Source organism: Clarias gariepinus, chromosome 24 (genome assembly GCF_024256425.1).
Source record: "Clarias gariepinus isolate MV-2021 ecotype Netherlands chromosome 24, CGAR_prim_01v2, whole genome shotgun sequence".
Taxonomy (NCBI): Eukaryota; Metazoa; Chordata; class Actinopteri; order Siluriformes; family Clariidae; genus Clarias; species Clarias gariepinus.
Genome location: NC_071123.1, coordinates 23,360,695 through 23,383,515, shown reverse-complemented (window position 1 = coordinate 23,383,515; position 22,821 = coordinate 23,360,695). Strand labels below are relative to the sequence as shown.

At 40.8% G+C, this 22,821-nt stretch overlaps 1 protein-coding gene across 2 annotated transcripts; it reads left to right on the top strand.

Moving 5' to 3' along the window:
- The first annotated feature begins 4,311 nt into the window (after positions 1 to 4,311).
- LOC128512257 (immunoglobulin lambda-1 light chain-like) lies at positions 4,312 to 11,130 on the top strand. Of its 2 annotated transcripts, none has more exons than XM_053485451.1 (4): positions 4,312 to 4,366; positions 4,459 to 4,788; positions 10,061 to 10,090; positions 10,630 to 11,130. In XM_053485451.1, exons 1-4 carry the CDS (start codon positions 4,327 to 4,329, stop codon positions 10,950 to 10,952), a joined length of 723 nt encoding a protein of 240 aa, XP_053341426.1. In that variant the 5' UTR covers positions 4,312 to 4,326; the 3' UTR covers positions 10,953 to 11,130. The 2 variants fall into 2 exon arrangements, with proteins under 2 accessions (XP_053341426.1, XP_053341427.1); XM_053485452.1 differs by lacking the exons at positions 4,312 to 4,366; positions 4,459 to 4,788 and adding exons at positions 6,300 to 6,412; positions 6,497 to 6,826.
- Positions 11,131 to 22,821: the final 11,691 nt, after the last annotated feature.

Below are 22,821 nucleotides of genomic sequence, written 5' to 3'. Positions count from 1 at the left end.
TTGTCTTTAATTTGCTTTCTTTTGGGTAGGTAAATTATATTGTTTTAAACCCTTTTGGAAGATTTGGTTTTGGTTATTATTTTGGCATTTTCCCTCTCCTGACGAATTGGGTTATTGTTTGTTTTTGTTCATTAATCATTGTATATAATAATTACCCGGCCTGTCTAAGCCGACAAAGAATAAAAACACTTTTTGCTTGAATTTAAATCGTGTGTTAAGTGGTGTTAATCTAACTAGTGGTGAAGTTGTTTGGGATAAGAGAAAGGTGATTTCTCCGCGTTTAATTTCGCCCGTTTGTGCTCACGGGCTATATTAATTTTTTTTTTTTTTATTTCTATCTTTATTTTCGTTAGCAAAAATAATATTGTTGCTTCCTCCCCAACCCCTAGACTGGGATAGGAATGTAACACTGCACTTTACTTAAAAAAAGTTCCAACAGATAAGTGTTTCCGTTTATGTGTGTGTGTGTGTGTGTAAAGCTAAAGTAAGATAAGAGGAGGATTCAGGTGAGGGGGTGGGGGGGGGGGGTGTAAAGGCGAGAGTGTGTGTGTGAAGGGGCATGGTGTCAAATTACTCGTAAACCAAGACTTGCTTGTTTTTTAAGTCAATTTATTAAAAATCTTTGCTCATCTTGCGGAACACTCGCAAACCGTGTTACTTGCAATCCGAGGTTTCACTGTATATATTATTGAACTAAGGCTGGGTATATATTGCAAAGCTGAAAATAAGTTACTGAACACTGACATGTTAGATTTAATTAAAAGTCAGAAGATTGGACTGAGCTACAGTAATTCAGTAAAATTTGGAGTAAAATATCAATTTAATAAATTTATTATATATGTTTTGACCTACACCTGCTCCTGTTTCGGATACCTGTTTCAGGAGGAGTAAGTCATTGTTATTTGTGGCTTTGACTGGACCTTCACTTTGATTTTTGCTGAAATATATTTTTCTTTGCAATCTCTGGTTGAGCAGAATTGATGCTAAAGCTAGATGTTTAGTACAATCTATGCTGAACTTACTTACTCATTGTCTTCTTCTCCTTCGTCTTTCAGCTGTTCCCGTTCAGGGGTCGCCACAGCGAATCATTTGCCTCCATCTAACCCTATCCTCTGCATCCTCTTCTCTTACACCAACTAACTTCATGTCCTCTCTCACTGCATCCATAAATCTCCTCTTTGGTCTTCCTCTAGACCTCCTGCCTGGCAGTTCAAACCTCCGCATCCTTCTACCGATATATTCACCATCTCTACTCTAAACATGTACAAATTACCTTAATCTGGTCTCTATAACTTTATCTCCAAAACCTCTAACATGGGTTGTCCCTCTAATAAACTCATTCTTGATCCTATCCATCCTTATCACTCCCAAGGAGAACCTCAACATCTTCAGCTGTGCTACCTCCAACTCTGCCTCCTGTCTTTTCTTCAGTGCCACTGTCTCTAAGCCATAGAGCATCGCTGGTCTCACCACTGTCTTGTACACCTTTCCTTTCATTCTCGCTGATACTCTTTTATCTGCAACTTTTCTCCACCCATTCCAACCTGCCTGTACCCGCCTCTTCACCTCCTTTCCACACTCTCTGTTGCTCTGGACCATTGACCCTAAGTACTTAAAGTCCTGCACCTTCTTTACCTCTGCTCCCTGTATCCTCACCGTTCCTCTTGGGTTCCTCTCATTCACACACATGTGTTCCGTCTTACTGCGGCTAACCTTCATTCCTCTGCTTTCCAGAGCATACCTCCACCTCTCCAAATTTTCTTTCATCTGTTCCCTGTTATCGCTACGAAGCACAATGTCATCTGCAAACATCATAGTCCATGGAGACTCCTGTCTAACCTCATCTCTCATCCTGTCCATCACCAGAGCAAACAAAAGGGGCTTAGAGCCTATCCTTGATGCAGACCCACCTCCACCTTGACCTCTTCTGTCACACCTACAGCACATCTCACCACTGTCTTACAGCTCTCATACATGTCCTGCACCACTTTAACATACTTCTCTGCCACTCCAGACTTCCTCATACAAAACCACAGCTCCTCTCTCGGCACCCTGTCGTACGCCTTCTCCAAATCTACAAGGACACAATGCAACTCTTTACTACATTCTCTGTACTTCCTCATCAGCATCCTCAAAGCAAATACTGCATCTGATGTACTCTTTCTAGGCATGAAAACATATTGCTGCTCACAAATTCTCAGCAATGCCCTTACCTAGCTTCCACTACTCTTTCCCACAGCTTAATTGTATGGTGTATTAGCTTTATCCCACTGTAATTGCCACAGTTCCCTTGTTCTTAAAAATCGGCACCAATACACTTCTCCTCCATTCTTCTTGAATCCTTTCACTCTCCAAGATCTTGTTAAACAAACTAGTTAGAAAGTCCACTGCCACCTCTCCTAAGCACTTCCATACCTCCACAGGTATGTCATCAGGACCAACAGCCTTTCCACTCTTCATCCTCTTCAACGCCCTTCTTACCTCACTTTAACTAATATTTGCTACTTCCTGCTCCACAACAGTCACCTTTTCTACTCTTTGTTATCTTTTGTTTTCCTCATTCATCAATTCTTTAAAGTACTCCTTCCATCTTCCGATTACCCTCCTGGCATCTGTCAGTACATTTCCATCTCTATCTTTAATCACTCTAACCTGCTGCACATCCTTCCCATCTCTATCTCTTTGCCTCGCCAACCTGTACAGATCCACCTCACCCTCCTTACTATCCGATCTAGCATACAAGTCCTCATATGCTCTTTGTTTGGCCTTTGCCAGCTCTACCCTAACCTTACGATGCATCTCCCTGTACTCCTGTCTTCTTTCTTCAGTCCTCTCAGAGTCCCACTTCTTCTTAGCTAGCCTCTTTCCATGTATACACTCCTGGACTTCCTCGTTCCACCACCAAGTCTCCTTGTCCACTTTTGTCTTACCTGATGATACACCAAGTACCCTCCTACCTGTCTCCCTGATCACATGTATCAGGCTGTAGTTGTCCCGTCAACTGAAAGCAACTGAAACACAACATTCTTCCTTTCTCAGCTTCCACCACTTTGTCCTCTTCACCTTCCTTACCACCAGGGTTATTTTACACACCACCATCCTGTGTTGTCTGGCTACAGTCTCCCCTACGAACAATTTGCAGTCACTAATCTCTTTCAGATTACAATGTCGACACAAGATGTAGTCTACCTGAGTGCTTCTGTCTCCACTCTTATATGTCACCCTATGTTCCTGTCACCTGAACTCCAGTGTTCTCATACTTTTTTAATAAGGATTGGGTGCCAATCCATTACTCACACACTACAGGCAATTAGGGAAAATTAACCTGACCTACATGTCTTTGGACTGTGGAAGGAAACCCACCAAGCACAGGGACAACACGCAAACTCCATGCACACAGAGACAGGAATCGAGCCTGGCTGGGAATCGAACCCGAACCCTGGAGGTGCAAGGCGACAGCGCTAACCACTACACCACCCCAAAGAGACACAATACAATACACATTTTAAAGTGTTTACCACTAACCCAATCCTTATAAAAAAAGTAAGAGAACACAAGAGTGTGTCCATCAGAAGTCAAAGTAGATCTTGTACTTAAAATAAAAAATCACCAAGAGTAAGAATTTCCATGTCCTCAGCACACACTGTTTTTCATCAATGTGCAAATTAAAATAACAAAATAAATCTTCAACATTAAACAAAAATAATGCAGTACAGTCTGGTGTTCACTGCATTAAAATGCAATCAAAATGATTAAATAGCCAAAATAGTTTATTTGTACTTTAAAAGGATTGAACTGGTATCCAAAGTACAATAAAGCTGTATACGGCCAAGCTGTATGGTGATGTCAGCTTTGATAGCTTAACACTGACTCATCATACACCACTGATAGAGAAACACACTCAGGAATACACCTGCTGACATTCCTCTTTTAGATAAATAAACTGGTCAGACATTTCTGTAATGAACGCAGCACATTGGAAAATATGTGTCAGTGAGTTTATCAGAAGGTCGTCCATGTCAGCTTTTTAATAGTTTAACACTGACTCATCAGACATCACAGATGGAGAAACACACTCAGGATACACCTGCTGGTCCTCACACTGACATTTTAGCTTTATGTAAATGATGAACTTCTCTGAAATCTAGAGTTTGTTTTTAGTATGTAGTGCACCACTGTCAGCTGTGGTGTGTGTTGTTGAGCGTCTCCTCCCTCTGTCCCTCCTCCTGTCTCTCTTATAGCACGTCCCTGCAGTCTCTCCTTTATCTGCTCCTCACGCTGCTCATCTCTTCACTCAGCACGAGAGTCCCATCACACACAGACACCATGCTGCCAGCGCTCTGCTCTCTCTTCACTGCTCTCTCATGTAAGATTTCACAACTCTGGAGCTCATCAGCATTTAGGCTCCATCTAATGTGAGCATGAAGTGATGTAACATGTGTGCTGTTTTTATTCCAGGTGTCAGTGGTGTGACTGTGGTGACGCAGAAGCCTCCTGTTCTCACACTGACTCAAGGACAGACGGCCACCATGGACTGTAATCTGGGGACTGTTACAAAAAGTGCTGCACGCTGGTACAAACAGGTTCCTGAAGGAGTTCCTCAATATGCAATATTTTATTATCATGGTGATTCCTCTCCTAAATATGGATCTGGTTTCTCATCACCTAAATTCACATCAACACACTCCTCTGAATCAGATTATAAACTGATTATCAGTAATGTGGAGGTGGGAGATTCAGCAGTGTATTACTGTAACACATGGGATGGCTCTGTTAATGAGTGGGTGTCACAGTGATGTACACCGTGACAAAAACCTCATCACTGCTTACACTCACTTCTGCTTTCACACAACATGAGAAACAGCAAAAACCTGAATCTGTAATCGATAGACCTTAAGTGGACATTCACTTGATGTTCGTGAAGGCACTTTGAATTCTCCACTGTTTAAGATCAATGCACCGTACAAGCTTTCTTTTAACATTTATGAAATCAGACACCAATGGTTCCTGGTTCTATAGCAGTCTCAGTTTAGCACCTTTACTGGGCTGAATTTATAATTAGTCAGAGCTTTACCAAACATTTACTTCGACTTCAGTGTTTAGTGATGGCTACAGTACCATGCAGGTGCAATCAGCTGAATGCATCATACAGTACGTACCCAGCTCCCTGACCAACAATCAATCTAGATCAAGTGGTGCTGGACCAAGGCCAGAAAGATCATCAAGGACCTCAGCCACCCCAACAATAGACCGTTCTTTCTGTTGCACTCAGACATGCGCTTCTGCTCCCTGAAGGCCAACACAGAGAGATTGAGAAGAAATTTCTTTCTGCAGGCTATATGAGCTCTCAACCTGAGCTCCAGTTAGGACTCAACTTATTGGACTTGCTATGTTTCCTTCACACATGTGTTAAAGCCCGCGCATCACACTGCACAGAACACAAATGGTGCACATTTCTGGTTCTATTGACATATAAATGAGGACTAACTTTGCACTTTAAAGATGGACAGTACCACTGCTGCTCATCATCTCATTTCACACTCCATGCCCACCTGTACAGCTGCTGTTTGCACACATTGCACATTCCATATACTTTAGATATACTGTACTTCTACTTTTACATCTCTTTTTTATACTTTATTTATGAGCATTTTATTTATATTGTAGATATTATATTTACCTTCTTTTCTAGTGGCATTCTTCTTATTTTCATTTAAGTCAAAAACAGTTGATCATACTGGGTATGGTTGTGTATGTAACAAACTTGAATTTAGTGTTAGTTTTGTTGTCCCACAGCTCCAGGCTAGGACATAACTTTGGCTTTAACACTGGAAAATTACTTTTGGAAAATCACACCTATGCCTTTAGGGTTGCTGGTCTGAATCTCACCTCTGCGTTGTACAAAATCTGTTTGTGTGAATAGTGCATGTACAGTAGTAGAGTCAGAATCAATCTGTCCCCAAGTCCCGTGATACAACAAACTGACTCCTTATGGATGGAGAAACACACTTATGATACACCTGCTTTTTCACATGTTTATAAACGATGAGCTTTTCTTTGAAATATAAAGAATCTGCAAGTTATATAGACATAATGTCACTTTGACAATCAATTTAAGATCAACTCATTATAAAAGAGTCTTATTTCTTATTTGTGTGTGTGTGTGTGTGTGTGTGTGTGTGTGTGTATTAGACTGCTCATGGAGTGTTAATTATGTAAATATGATTCAGTTGTGGTGTGTTGTTGAGCGTCTCCTCTCTCTGCCCCACCTCCTGTCTTTCTTATAGCACGTCCCTGCAGTCTCTCCTTTATCTGCTCCTCACGCTGCTCATCTCTTCACTCAGCACGAGAGTCCCATCACACACAGACACCATGCTGCCAGCGCTCTGCTCTCTCTTCACTGCTCTCTCATGTAAGATTTCACAACTCATCAGCGTTTGGGCTCAATCTAATGTGAGCATGAAGTGATGTAACATGTGTGCTGTTTTTATTCCAGGTGTCAGTGGTGTGACTGTGGTGACGCAGAAGCCTTCTGTTCTCACACTGACTCGAGGACAGATGGCCACCATGGAGTGTAATCAGGGTACTGTCCATGATTGGGGAGCACTCTGGTACAAACATGTTCCTGGAGGAGTTCCTCAGTATGTACTAAGACATCATCAGGCCTGGAGCATTCCTAAATATGGATCTGGGTTTTCATCTTCTAAATTTACATCAACCTGTTCATCTACATCAATCTGTAATCTGGAGATCAGTGATGTGGAGGTGGGAGACTCAGCAGTATATTTCTGTTACACATGGGACAACTCTGTTAGGGCGGGTGTATCACAGTGATGTACACCATGACAAAAACCTCCACACTGCTCACACTCACTTCTGTTTTACACAAGAACAAAACCAACTAAAGTGAAACTTGTTTCATGTTCACCAAAAGTGTACCATATCCATTTGCAGAAGATCATAGTACAACATTATATTTATTTTTTATAAAATCAGACTGTTGTGGTGCGGTATGGAGAGCCATACCACAAGATGGTATAATGTTTAAAAGAGCCATAACGCAGGGCTTCAGAGGGGGTCAATGAAATAGGAGGTTGTAAGAGTGCTTATGAGGCGCACAGGAAGACCTTTCCATTTGGAGATAGCGTGGGGTTATTAATTAGGGAACTCAAAAAGGAAACAAAAGAAAACTGAAAACACAAAATAAACAGAGCTCCTAGAACTAGAAATAAAAATGATATTATCTCTTCTGGTGGACAGGAAGATGGTGACGTGGGGTCACCTTAGATGGGAGTCCTTTTCTGAGGAGGTTTGAGAGCCATAAAGGAGAAACATGGCACGAAATGTCTACAATAATTAGCCAAGCCCAAAAAAGCATATACCTGTCTCTTTGTCTTGGGCTGTGGATAGAAGCAGACAGCCTTAACTTTTTTCACTTTAGGTTTTAGCAGGTACAGTCGAACCCAAAAAATTGGTTAAGCCTCCGAAAATCATTACAGAGTCAGATGATCCCATTGGTGCCATCACAATAGAGCTAGACCAAGAGCTAGTGGACTCCTTTATGGTGCTATTTATCCACATGTTTTTAATTTTGGCATTAATGGCAAGACAGCAGGCTTCCAGGGCTATGTATGGGCACTGTTGGATAATTGCACTAGGCGGCATTTTAATGTCACACTTTTTCCATGATTATAAAGGGTCCCTGCCACAGGCCAAGAACTTACAGGTGGTTTTGGGGATCAAGAGAAGGATGTGGTCACCGGGCCAGAATTCCCTGCGTTGTGCCAGCCATTCATAGGCTCTCCTCTGTTAGGCCTAAACTTGCTCTATATGCTGCTTAACAATAGGAAGAACATGGTTCATATTATTTGTGCATTTTGTACATGGTCGGTCCCACTGTCTGAACAGTGTACCAGGTTTTTTGTAACCCAGTCTAAATGAGCACATATTATTGAATCATTAAATGAAAAACAAAAAAAACATCTGGGCTGTCAATGATGTAGTAACTTGGCTGCCTGATTATACACCAGGTTTTTATGGTCAGACCAAATGATAAATGATTTTAAATGACCTCTATTTCCCCATGGCCAGTTTAACAACCTCCATAACAGCTATAGATCCCTAATATCATTGTTCCTCTTTGGCAGGGTGAAGTGACAAAAGAAGAATGCTCAGGAGTGCAATTTCTGGTTGGAAACTGCACAACAGGAGATAACACCCGCATCAACTTCAATAAACTGATCCTCTAGGTTGGACCTTCACAGGACTGGGTCTGTTCTAAACCTGTTTTTCAGCATTTTAAAGGCTAATTGGGCCTCCTTGGTCCATTTAAACCACTTTGGTGTCCTCTTAGTCAGGTCAAGTGGAGCAGTCCAGGTACTGAAATTGCAAATAAAATGTTTAAAATGTTAGGAAAACCCAAGAAACACTGGACTGAGTGGAGAGAAATTATTCTGAGAGCCTGGGTGATTCTGTCATGGCCCCTTACAATCATGTTGTAGTGTCCTTGGGAGATCACAAAGCCCAGAAATTAGGTTGTAGTTACATGAAACTTCTCTAACTTAACAAAGAGATTCTGGTCTAGAAGAAGATGGCCTGGTGAACATGGAGGACACCCCTCCCGGGTAACACCCCTGACAAACCTGGGAAAGAGATGACAACACTAAAAGTCTCAAGAAATAAGTTAAGAATAGACTGTCCAGTGCCAATTTGCATTTCACCAGATTGCCTCTACATTGCCTAGCATTGCCTAGCAACCAAAAAGTTGTTATAGCTGAAAAAGTTGCCCAGATATCTGCGGGTCTTAAAAAAAGAAGTATATTTAAGAAGAGTGTGTATATCAGAGTATTGATAGTGTGTTAACAATGACAGTGCAGTGAGTGTTTAGTATGTAGTACACCACTGTGGAGATCATCAGCTGTGGTGTGTGTGGTTAAGCATCTCCTCCCTCTGCCCCTCCTCCTTTCTCTCTTATAGCGTGTCTCTTCTTTATCTGCTCCTCATGCTACTCATTGCTTAACTCAGCATGAGAGTCCCATCAGACACAGGCACCATGCTGCCAGCTTTCTCTGGACCTTATCAGCATATGGGAAGTAATGTAACATATGTGCTGTTTTTATTCCAGGTGTCAGTGGTGTGACTGTGGTAATGCAGAAGCCTTCTGTTGTCAGACTGACTTAAGGACAAACAGTAACCATGGACTGTAACCTGAAGACTGGCATTGGATATCCTGCATGCTGGTTCTAATGGGTTCCTAGAGGAGTTTCTCAGTATGTCTTGGAAAATGATAATCGCTGGAGCTCTCCTAAATATGGATCTGGTTTCTCATCTCCTAAATTTATATCAACATGTTTATCTCGATCAGACTGCAACGTGGATCAGTAATGTAAAGGTGGGAGACTGTAAGACATGGAATATTTTTGCTCAGCAATATGTATTTCAAGTGATGCACCATGACAAAATCCACCTCACTGCTCACAGTCACTTCTGCTTTAACACAACATGAGAAACACCAAAATTTAATTAAATTGCAATGATTAGAAAGTAAGTTAAAACTCGATGTACCCTGAAGACACTTTAAATTCTTTAATAATCACAGATATGGTACAATCTTTTATACATTTTGGTACATTTATGAAATCAGACACAATTATTCATCATCCCACCCATGTTCTCCGATCAGTTCTTTGGCATTTACCACCTTGGTATGATTAGGTCATGGACACAGAAGAGTTTTACCAAAGATTTCCTCCCAAACATATGCTTTAAATGACACTATTAAAGTCTATGTAATATACTAACTGTAACAAATCAGCCATACACATGAGGAAATCCTTAATGTGAGGAATGATAGGAGCCAAAGATTCTTCTTCTTCTTGATTCTCTAAGAAACATGAGTGCTAATTCCCCTAACAGAGACAGACGTGTGATTCACTGACACTGAATGGCATGTAATAGAGTGTGTGCTAATAGTAAACAGTAGAAGAGGTAGGGTTATTTCACTTCTGTATCTGAGGAGGTTTTTGTACGGGTGAGGACACTGAATGAATCACTGTGGTATTCGGCCAAGGAACAAAGCTGATCGTCAACGGTAAGTTAAACTTCTCAGCTCTTTATATGTATATTAGACTTATACACTGTATTACATTCACACTGCATGTTCTTATAACAGTTGTATTTGATTTTCCACTTGATTAATTAATTTTGATCCATTTGAAATGAGTTTTTTTGTTTCTGTGAGAAGCATTAAGTTTCTTAGTTGTTGTTGTTTTTTTATTTAGAATTTGCTTTAAATGTATTTTAATTACTAAATACTAATTCAAGTTTCAAGTTTATTTTGTCACACGCACAATCATACAGAGTACAATATGCAGCGAAATTATTTTGCGACCACAGAGTCGCGACGTCAGCCACCTAGGGCGCCATCATTCAGATCTTTGGTGTGGAATCTCTCAAAACATAAATTGCTAATCTAACCTTCATAATTTGATTTCTAATATTCTGAAAGATGTTTGGCTTCGTTCTTCTCGGCAATGTTCAAGAATTAATGTAAATCTGTATTATTCCTCTCTGCACATTATGTTAGTGTTATTTTGTGTAATGAACGTCTCCCTCTGTGTGTGGAATCAGACGCTGCTCTCCCGGCTCCCGTTCTGACCATTCTCCCTCCGTCCAGTGAAGAGCTAAAGTCTAAAAAAGCTACTCTAGTGTGTTTGGCCAATGAGATGGCCAGTGGTTTTGCTGATGTGCGTTGGCTCGTGAACGGGAACTCGGTCACCAGTGGAGTCATCACCGGCTCTGCACTGCAGCAAACCAATAAGAAATTCACACTGAGCAGCTCTTTGACCGTCGACAGCTCCGAGTGGGAAAACAACAAAGACATAACATGTGAAGTGTCTGCTGGAGGAAAAGCTGCATCGGTGAAGATTAACCAGTCTGAATGCAGTGAATGAAACCTGATTACTGCTTTTATGTGTTTATTGTTTAGCTGCAAATCTTAATAAGTGCTGTAGTTTACTGTAGAAAATAATTCCTTGGTATTGAGACTATAATGTAATGATGATGTAATCAGTTTGCTTCTGTGTTTGAGAAATAAACTGAAGTTCAATAAAGTGCATGATAAAAACTAAATCGGTTTGTGCATTATTAAGACATAAAAAAGGTTTATAAGGTATGTAAAAGGAATAAATCAAATTCATGCTGCCTTAAAAAAATCTACTGAATGGAAATAAATTCAGTCCAACTGCCCTAATCAGTGGGTGGACGTCTTCTCTCACTCAGGAAACATCTGCTGGCCCTGATCTGTCATTTTAGCTCCATGTAAATGATGTGGTTTCTCTTTTTCACATCCCTCTGAGTGGAAGAAAGCACTGATGCATTAAATGTATTTTTGAAAATTCCATCTGTGTCAAAGAGGTTCCACTCATTTTATGTACTTATTTACCTTCCACCTGTCACGTTGGACAGACAGCTTCAGAAAACAACCAACAACTCCGAAGGCAATCTTTTCACAAAGAGGAGTGAGTAAAACACTGAACTGCATTGTAAAGTGGAAGGAACCAGAAACACCACATGTTGGATAAGTTCAGCGTTACTGTATATGTATAAGAAAATAATCAGACAATGTGAGACAGATGTGGTCAATATACAGGTGAATTGAAGAGTGGTGGCTCCAAGAAAAGCAGCTGTAGACCTGGATTTCATAGCAACGCAGAAGAGCTGGTAAAAAAAAAAGCTGAAAATGTATGTGGAGACATTTGAATTGGATTTAGACAGATAATAGAATGGTTTTGAGTGTGATAAAGTAGATCCAGGACAAAGTCTACTGCTTTGTGCGACAAATGTCTTTGTGTTATGGCCAACAATTTGTTAGTAATGCATTCTGCAGGAATTCTTAGAGTGAGTTTTTTTTTTTTTCAAGTCATTGTGTTTGGTGCTCTGCGTCTGTCACTCATTTAAAAATAGACTGTAGCAATGTTAACTTACATCATTTTTTAAATAATATTTCTGCAAAGAAGATCTTGCTTGAATATAAGGGACATGGGCAAGGATAACTTTATAGGAAGGAAGGAACCCTGAATTTGCCTGCCTTGTATTTGCAGAGATGTGAAGACGCACAAATGGATCTAAATTTCCTGAGAAATAAATGAATGACTCAACATTTTAAATCCTAGAAATAATTGTGTTTTTTTTTTTTTTTTTGTGGTTCTGGGTAGTCAAACAATGCTGCCACCTTGTGGCTATTCATCTTAGTATTTGAAGATATTCGTTTTTTTTTTTTTTTTTTTTGGAGCAAAATTATGTTTGTGTGGTCTAATGTAGCCTGGCTCTGTAAAAAACTGCCACAGAAAAGACGGATATATAACCATCGCCTGATGTGCCAGATGGCAGGTAGATGGAACCAACTGACAGAGCAGTGTAGCGTGTATAGAGCTAGTTTTATTAGCTACTTAGTCGCGTTACTATGATGAAGTTTCTAACATATATAAAATACCAGGGGTAGCTCAGTGGTTAAGGCATTGGACTACAGTTCGGAAGATCCCAGGTTAAAACCCCACAACCACCAAATTGCCACTGTTGGGCCCTTGAGCAAGGCCCTTAACCCTCAACTGCTCAGATGTGTAATGAGATAAAAATGTAAGTCGCTCTGGATAAGAGCGTCTGCCAAAATGCGTAAATGTTAATGTAATACATGAAGTAGACTATTTACATCGATTTTACGATGGTACAGATTTCACTTCCTCCCCACCTAAACAGTAATAAAGATAATGTATGGTTAATGTTTAGTCAGTACACACTGCATGTAAAAGAAACCTATATTTGTTCAAACATTATTCTTCTGAGGGTCAAATATTAATTAAACTTTAGGATTATTTTTTTAACACCAAAAAAAAATTTTCTTGCATAAACAATGTTTTATTTACAACATTTTCAGCTTTCAGGTAACATCCTCAAAAATGTGTGGGTTTTTTTGTTGTTGGTGGTGTTGGCGTTTTTGCTTTTCTAAGTGTCTTAGAAAACTAAATCATACTAGGTCGTCATTTAAACTGCAGCTATAATGTAATCCATATGAACACTGAACTTTGACCCCAGTTATCAGTAAAGCTTTAAAATGGGAATGGTCCAAATTCTAGACTGACACAATGTCTATTTGCAAACACCACACCCGTACTCTTATCTACACAAAAGACGTGGTTTTGAAGAATAATAGATGGGAAAATAATCCACCCTGACTACCAGCATTAAAGTACTCAAATTAGGCTTCGTTTAGAGAAGTTCAGCTATGCAGCTTATCAAGTTTAGTCAAAGACTGGGTTGTTTAAAATGAGCTTAAGTGACAGCCACAAAAAAGAAAAAATCTAGTTAGACAAGAACACAAACACTATCAGAACGAACAGCAATGTTACAAAAAGTGTTCTGGGAACATAATACTCATTATACTCATACTCCTATGTTAAATTGCATTTGGACAAATTTAGATCTTTTCCCAGGGTTTTTTTTTTTTTTTTTAATGATCCAATTCCCACCCGTCACTAGGGGACTCCCACATTAAGGCTACTACAGGGAGGGCTAAAGACTAACACGTGTTTCCAGCGGTGCCACGTGATGCCAACCAACTGCATATTTACGAACTGCCCACGCATTGTTGTGGGCAGCATAACACACTCAGAGAAGAGCACTATCTGCTACTTCCGCTTGTGTAAGCTCACAGATGCGCATGATCAGTGGCGATTTCTTTAAGACTGCAAGGGAAGTTCAGCTTCCCCTATAATGTCACAAAATTAATGGTCAAATTATGTACTATTGTATTAACATTTTATTGACTTAAAATGCATGAGAAAACGTTCATCTCAAAGACGAGTTCGTTCAGAATCAGTTAGATATAGCAGGTCGGCTGACTTGATTTTCTTCTCATACATTCCCGTAGCGTCACAGTGCATTTCCCCGTTGAAGCCCAGTGTCCATTGACTTCAATGCAGCTGCTTTGAACGTTTTTTTTTCAGTGCTTTGAAACTAGACGGTCATTGGATAAACGCTGCGATTATGTCCCGTCCATGGACGCTCAGCGCCTCTGGGGGTGAATGAGGAGCAAATGAGGAGTGGGCTGGCCTGGACTCCGAGCTTCTGCGTGATAATTGGAGGGTCTGTCGAAAGATTGCATCTCCTTTTGCACTATAAGGTATTGCTGAAGCTATTCGCGCTCAGTCCCATCGGGGATTTCTCAGGTTCAGTCGAAATAAAAACTGCTGCAACCTATTTCTTTATATTTGCTTGGCGAAATTGCTTGATTTTCATCATACATTTCACACAATTATACACCACATTCCTTGTTTCACTTTTACAGAGTTTAATATATTTTTTAGATCGTTCACTCATTCATTCATATAGTAGGCTAGGCTAGCGTTGTGGGTGAAACTGAACACGATGGAAGACAGTGCTAATATTGTCGACCTGATTTTGGCGAAGCCATTTGAAAGTGTTCCTTATGAGGAAAAACTTAGAATTAAACAGCAGGGCAGATCAACACCTAAGATTGATTTAGTGCAAAAGATAGGGAAAAATAACAGGTCTTTTCAGCTCTCCTGGTATGACAAAGTTAGCTGGCTGACTGGAAGTGCTGTGACAAATAAAATGTACTGCTGGCCATGCCACTTGATTAAACCATCTCACGGATGTGTTGTTTGGTCAAAGGTGGGGTTTGGAGATCTGTCTAACTTTGACAGGGCATATAAAAGGCATGAAAAGAGCAATGAACATGTGAGTGCATGTGCAAGATTAAGTTGCATGGGAAGGATCAGGGTTGAGCATGCAATAAATGAAGGTGCTCGCATTCAAGTGGCTAAACATAATAAATCAGTCAAACAAAACAGGGCCTTCCTAAACCGCCTTATTGATGTGACATCCTTGCTAGGCCGGCAGGAGCTGTCATTTAGGGGACATGATGAGAGTAGTGAATCATCCAACAAGGGGAATTACAGGGAGTTCACAGAAACATTAGCTAAATATGACTCTCTCCTGTCCACACAATTAAGAGTCCTCAACTGTGTTTTCTGGTATGTCCCATGCGATTCAAATGACTTGATCTCTGCTCTTGCAGCCACCATTTCTGATCAGATCAGAGATGAAATTTAGGATGCTCCCTTTTTTGGATGGCAGGTGGATGAAACAACTGATATATCCTGCCGTTCCCAACTCTCTGTCATTGTTTGCTATGTGAATAGTGCAGGTAAAATTCAGGAGCGCTTTATTGGATTTTTTGATGTTTCTGGGGGGCAAGATGCCAAGTTCGTTTTTGAAATATTAAATGAGAACATGCAGGGCTACAATTTTAAGGATAAGCTTGTGGCACAGACCTATGATGGGGCTGCTGTCATGGCTTCAGATCTCAATGGTCTGCAGGCCAAAGTGAAAGCAATAGCCCCCAGTGCAATGTTTGTGCATTGCTATGCACACAGACTGAATCTGGTGCTGTCACAGGGGGCTAAATGCTTGCCTGAGTGCAGAATCTTTTTTGCATCACTTTCTGGATTTGCCACATTTTTTTCAAAATCCACAAAGAGGACATCTTTTCTGGAGTCTGCAGGCTGTTCAAGGTTGCCCAGAAACGCTCCTACTCAATGGAATTTTACATCACGGATAGTGAGCACTGTGGCAAACAATTATGATGGCCTCCTGCAGACATTTGAGAACATCATTGCAGATACAACAATGGATGATGATACACTGGATTGTGCCAAAGGCTGTGAGGAAACTGGAGGATTTTGAGTTTGTGTTCATGTTGTACACATATGAACAAATCTTTTCTGAGACTGATGTGGTCTTTGATATTGTCCAGCAGAGGGCGATGGATGTTCTTTACTGCAAGAAAAGAATTGAATCTCTTCTTGCATTTGTCAAAGAGAAAAGGTCAGAGGGGCTTTCCAAGCCATTTATCCAAAACAGCAGATCTCACATCAGACCCACGAGATGAGCCCATGAGAAAGCGCCATCTGACCCAATTACAGGATCCCCAAGAGCGATACAGAAATCTGTACATGGCCATCCTTGATAACATCTTGGAGCAGATTTTTTTCAAATTTGGAAAGCATGCTCTTCTTAGAATTAGCCAATCCAGAGAAATTTGATGACATGAGACAAGTATTTCCAGAGGAGGCCTTCCAAAGTGTCCTGAAAAGTTATGGCCATCACTTTGATTCAGGGAGACTGAGGTCAGAACTTCAGTTCCTGTATTCAGATCAGGACTTGCAGGGTAACAGGGGAAAGCTGTGTGATTACTTGGTGTTCCTTAAAGACATGGAGTTGGACAGTGCAATGTCTCAGCTTTATAAACTGTTCTCATTAGTGGCAACAATTGGAGCTACATCTGCAGGTGTAGAAAGGAGCTTCTCCTGTTTAAAGCGGCTCAAGTCCTACACCCGAAACACAATGGGCCATGGCCGTGAAAGCAGCCTAGCTCTGCTGGCCATTGAGAGGACACTGGTCAAGTCACTGGAAAAGACGCCTAGTTGGTACGACAGGGTCACAGACCATTTTCTTGAGAAGGAACGTAGGGCAGAATTTACTTAAATAGACAATTTTATGATGTAGGCCAAAAATGAGCTTCCCCTATTTGACAGACCAGTAGCCGCCACTGCGCATGATTGGCTGTAGAGCCATGATTAATGTGAGAGTGCTACATACAGTAGACTAGTGATCTCCAGATGATAGGGTGACCACTTTACTACTGCACCACTCGTGGGCTATTCTGTGATTTATCTAAACATAAAGCATGCTTCTAGTCTGATTCTAACAGGACAATGTATGTCATCTAGGTCATTTAGAACAGAAATGTCAGGAATTGCTAGGTTATTCAGGAGTTCTGCATTCTAACTGGGCAGAATAAATGTACATATTATATGTATGTTTCAATAGTAACAGTAAGTCATTTGCATTGACTTGTTTAAGGTTAATAACAAACAGATTTTTTTAAAAATTAAAGAAATAGTCTAATCAATGTGGAGTGTTGTTTTTTTTTCACATTTATAAAAAGAGTCTCCAGTGTCCACACAGTGTCCATCTTCTCTCTTAATGGCCACTGCCCTGCCAGAAAGTTTCCAAAAAGCACCATGCACTTCACTGAGTCCTTTTACACTTCCTTTCTACCCTCACCTTCAGAGCTAACGCCTTCTTCAAAATAAAATATAGCATATTTTTGTTTTTGTATATTTCATATATGTTGTCATATTTTGTATCCTGTATACGCGTTTGACTTGCCACAAAAAGCAAAAAGGGTTTACTGTATTGCTTTAGTAAAATAAGTTTTGACTTTCATTTATTGGGGCTAAAAACTCACACAGCTTAGTTAAACTGTCAGAATTACCTAAATTTGAGAACCTACAATCATGAAGTGTCACAATATTAAAATATTGGATTTTAGGGTGGGAGGGAAGGAAGGAAGGAAGGTATTTTAGTTGTCTCTCAAGGGTAAAACAAGAAAGGGAGCAGCATTAAAGCATTACAAAAAAAAAATCATGATTCTTGGTGGTTAAGTCTGAACACACAAACCCAGTTGCATTTCCAAGAAAGGATTTAGCTTTTTAAGCGATAATAAGGACTGGCGGAAAGAGGTGCTGTCCTTATTATCCTTGTCCTTGGTGCTGTCCTTGATGCACTTCAATTCAATTCAATTCAATTTTATTTGTATAGCGCTTTTAGCAATTTTCATTGCCGCAAAGCAGCTTTACACAGTCAAAAGAATTATTTAAGTTTGTATGAAATGTGAATTTGTATGAATCAAAATGGTCAGTTTGTCCCTGGTGAGCAAGCCGAGGGCGACAGTGGCCAGAAAAAACTCCCTGAGATGGTAATAGGAAGAAACCTTGAGAGGAACCAGACTCAACAGGGAACCCATCCTCATTTGGGTGAAACAGAAAGCAGTAAATGATCTGCATTTATACAGTGTGTAGGGTGGGAGGCAGTTCAGCTATAATAGCTGATGTTAATTGATGTTAATATGGAGTCCAGGTAGTTATTGAAGACCCAGGTAGACTTGTAAGAAGTTCCAGTCCTGAACTATCGAACTGTCAAGTCCCCGAAGAAACAGTTGCCAACACCAGTCAATGCCAGAACCATTTTCTAGGTAGAGAGAATCATCCCCAGACACCAGACGCATCCCAGAGAGACACACGGGGCATCCATGTGACGAGATCTTCAGCCAGAAGCGGGGCACCAGGATGGGTCAGACAGGTCCGGAGGGCAGAGGGAGTCTGGATCACTGGCAGCTCAGGAACGACATGTGTAGCTTGACAGAGAGAGAAAAAGAGTGAAAGGGGGAGACAGGAGGAGAGAGGAAAGAGAAAGAGGGGGGGAAGAGAAGAAGAGGAGAGATGGCAATTAGGTATGGTCACAGTCACACAATGTATAATGAGAATGTATATTAACTGTAGAGTGCAAGCAGAGACTCCAGCAGGACTAACTATGACATCATAACTAAAAGGGAGAGCCAGAAGGAAACACAGACATGAGGGCTTCCTGACATGTAAAGCAAACAATCACCTCACCGTCAGCAAACCTGAGTGATCAATGAGAGTGAGGAAGACAGCATCCAAACATACCAGTTCACCATTATACTCTACGTCCATGAGTCCCCCAGATCTGCTCCTTTACCTAAGGCTAATCTATTTATAAAAATGCTTGGCTAAATAAATAGGTTTTTAGCCTGGACTTAAACACTGAGACTGTGTCTGAGTCCCGAATACTATTTGGAAGACTATTCCATAATTTTGGGGCTTTGTAAAAAAAAAAAATTTGCCCCCAGCTGTATTTTTCATAATACGCGGTACTGACAAGCAGCCTGCATCCTTTGATCTAAGTAGGCGTGGCGGATCGTAAGACAATAGCAGTTCGCTCAGGTACTGTGGCGTGAGAATATGTAATGCTTTATATGTCAAGAGTAGTATTTTAAAATCAATGTGAAATTTCACAAGGAGCCAATGCAGTGAAGATAAGATAGAGGTGATGTGCTCATATCTTTTGGTTCTAGTGAGGACTCTCGCTGCTGCATTCTGGACTAGCTGAAGCTTATTTATGCATCTAGCTGAACAACCAGACAGTAAGGCATTACAATAGTCCAACCTAGAGGTGATAAAAGCATGAACTAGTTTTTCTGCATCGTTTAGCGACAATACATTTCTTATCCTGGCAATATTTCTGAGGTAAAAGAATGCTATCCTGGTATTATTATCTACATGAGCTTCAAATGAAAGGCTGGAATCAATAATCACACCAAGGTCTTTCACTGTTGCATTTGATGGAACAGAAAGGCCATCTAAAGTTACGGTGTGATCTAAAATTTTACTCCTAGCTGTATGCGGTCCGATGACTAGAACTTCTGTCTTATCCGGATTTAGCAGAAGGAAGTTAATTAGCATCCAATTTCTTATGTCCTGCACACATTGCTCAATTTTAGTAAGCTGTTTTTTCTCATCAGGTTTTGCTGAGACATATAACTGTTTATCGTCAGCATAACAATGTAAACTAATACCATGCTTACGAATTATGTTGCCCAGAGGAAGCATGTAAAGGGAAAAAAAAAGTGGACCTAAAACTGAACCCTGCGGAACGCCAAACTCCACTAGAGAACATGCAGAATAATCACCATTTAAGTCTACATACTGATAACGATGGGTCAGATAGGATCTGAGCCAGGAGAGGGCTGTACCCTTAATTCCTACTACATTTTCTAATCTGTGAAGAAGAATAGCGTAATCAACGGTGTCAAAAGCTGCACTGAGGTCGAGTAATACAAGCATAGTTACACAACCCTGATCAGAGGCCAATAGGATGTCATTTACTACTTTAACGAGTGCTATATCTGTACTGTGATGAGGCCTAAATCCTGACTGATACAGTTCATGTATGCCATTTCTATGTAGATATGAGCATAGCTGCTCCGCTACTATCTTTTCCAGAATCTTAGAGATAAAGGGGAGGTTTGATATTGGCCTGTAACTGGACAGCTGACAGGGGTCGAGGTCAGGTTTCTTAATTATTGGTTTAATAACCAATGCTGAGTGAAGAATTAATTATTCTCAACAGGGGTTCTGTTATTGCTGGTACTATCTGTTTAAGAAAATGTGTCGGTACAAAATCTAATATACAGGTTGATGAATTTGAAGAAGAGATGAGTGAAATTAGTTCATTTTCTTCAAGGGGAGTAAAGTATTCTAGGTTCTGATCTGACATGGCTAGATTAACATCTGCATCGATTACATTGTTCGGTTTCAAAACCTCAATTTTATGCCTAATATTTAGAATTTTATTACTAAAAAAGGTTATGAAGTTCACCAAGTTGCACTTGAGTGCAAGTTTGATGAGCGAAGACCACAGGAAGAGTCAACCCATGTGCATAAAAGAGCCAAGAGGGCGTGTAATGTGGGCTTTGCGGTAAGTTGAGCTTTGTTAGCTAACAATATAGCATTTTATACTTTGTCAAGTTAGCCTAAGCACTTGGCTACACAACTACTTTTTGTTACTTGCATTGTTGTAGGTGTCCAGCTTATTTAACAGTTTGTCACGTCCGAATTTAGTTTCTGGTGTCCTTTGACAGCTCTTTGGTCTTGGCCAAAGTGGAGTTTGGAGTGTGACTGTTTGAGGTTGTGGACAGGTGTCTTTTATACTGATAACAGATGCCATTAATACAGGTAATGAGTGGAGGACAGAGGAGCCTTTTAAAGAAGAAGTTACAGGTCTGTGAGAGCCAGAAATTTTGCTTGTTTGTAGGTGACCAAATACTTATTTTTCACATAATTTGCAAATAAATCCTTTAAAATTCCTACAATGTGATTTTCTGGATTTACTTTTTCTTATTTTGTCTCTCATAGTTAGGTTATTAACTTTAAAACTATTAAAATTACAGGCCTCTCTCATCTTTTTAAGTGGGAGAACATGCACAATTGGTTGCTGACTTTTTTACTTTTTTGCCCCACTGTATTAAGTTTGGAACATCCGAGTGGTTTTAGGGGTTAACGTATGGTGTGTTTTGCAGTTGCTGGAGTCCAGGTGTAGGGTCATTCAAACAGATGCAGAGAGAGAACTGTGGCAGACTGCAATGCTAGAACTGATGTCCGATGAGGAGGATGCCATTGCGTGCCGTGCCGTCAGCGTGTAATATCTAATGGGGCGAGCTAGGGGGACATTTATTTTGGACATCTAACAAGCACTGGTGCATGTTTGTTTTAGTATTCCTTTAATTCAATTGCACCCTCATAAATGTACGTTGCATATTTTCTGGGGTTTTTTTTCCTTATTCTTACTTTGCTTTGTATATTTATTAGTGTTTGGTTTAATTTTAATTTTAAAAAATGTGCAAAGGTGTAAAATGCAAATGGAGCTTGAGGTGTGAATGTCTCCTGACAAAATCTTTGGGTGGATTATTTGCCATGGCAACAAATGGCTGTACCATGGAAGGATTTCTCAGCAAGATACATCCGAATTGGTATCAATCTGGAAGTATCCTAGCTTGGAGGAATATGATGTATACGCTCAGTGGTACTTGTAGATGCTTCCGAAAATCAGTGGTGTATATGGGAGTTTCCTAGTACAGATACACATCTTTTCATGCAGTGTGCTTCTAAACATTAGTAATACTTCATTATATTTAGGTCACGTCCCTAAATCAAATTCAAGTTGGCAGTTATTAAGACACTTCTCATTCATACTTACTCATCTCCTATAACGCTTTATCCTGTATTCAGGGTCACGGGCCAGGGTGCCAATCCATCACAGGGCACACACACATACACTCATTATGGGCAATTTTGGGAACATCAATCAGCCTAACCTACATGTCTACGGACTGTGGGAGGAAACCGGAGTACCCAGAGGAAACCCACCAAGCACGGGGAGAACATGCAAATTCCATGCACACAGAGACAGGAATCGAGCCTGGCCGGTAATCGAACCTGGACCCTGGAGGTGCAAGACGAAAGTGCTAACCACTACACCACCGATTTCAAACATTTTTTGAAGGCCTGTTCATATATTATTTCGCCTCCCGAAAACTAGTGGCGACGGAGTTAGCGGCAAAATGGGGGCATCAAGGACAAGGATGGTGTGTTCATCCTTGATGCCCCCATTTTGCCTTCTGGCCTGTTTGGAGAGAGATTTAGCCACAGGTGCCGCTCCGCGGAACCATTGCAGCCATGGAACAGCCGATAGCACGGGTCGTCTGCTTAGTTGCACAAAGAGACTGATCTGTGGCTGCCTGCAAAAACTGCCATGATGTGCAGTGGAGGACCAGCGTGACCAGCTGCCTGAAAGTTCGTTCCCACCAGGAAAGATGTCAGTCTAAGCGGCTGGTGGGAAGTGTGGGCCTTTCAGGGGGGGATGATGTCCCAGGAGAGAGATAGCCCGCAAGCGTCTCTTCTATCTGGGGCATCATCATATAACAATGATATTCAAATAAATCGAAGTCGATGGCACAAAAACACACAGGATGAATAAGGCTTATTCCATGAAAGAGTTAACTCGTCATGAAGGTCGCCAAAAATAAGGAGGGGAGAGGGAGGCTCCGCCCACCGGGCACCCGACAGAAGCCCATCTATTTTTATTTTTTTTAGCGCTTGGGGAAAAAAATCCCGCTTCAGCAAGAAGCGCCGAGGCGCGCTTGAGAAATGGATGGAAAAAGTTCATGATCTGGCGAGAATGCTTGAGAAAGGGGAAATCATCTCATGCACGTCTGCCAGATCTGCACCCCAGGAATGCACCGCAGCTCGCGATTTTTCTTTAAAGAATGCGAGCAGTGCACGAAGCACTCAAAACAAAAGTGTGGAGATTGCGTTT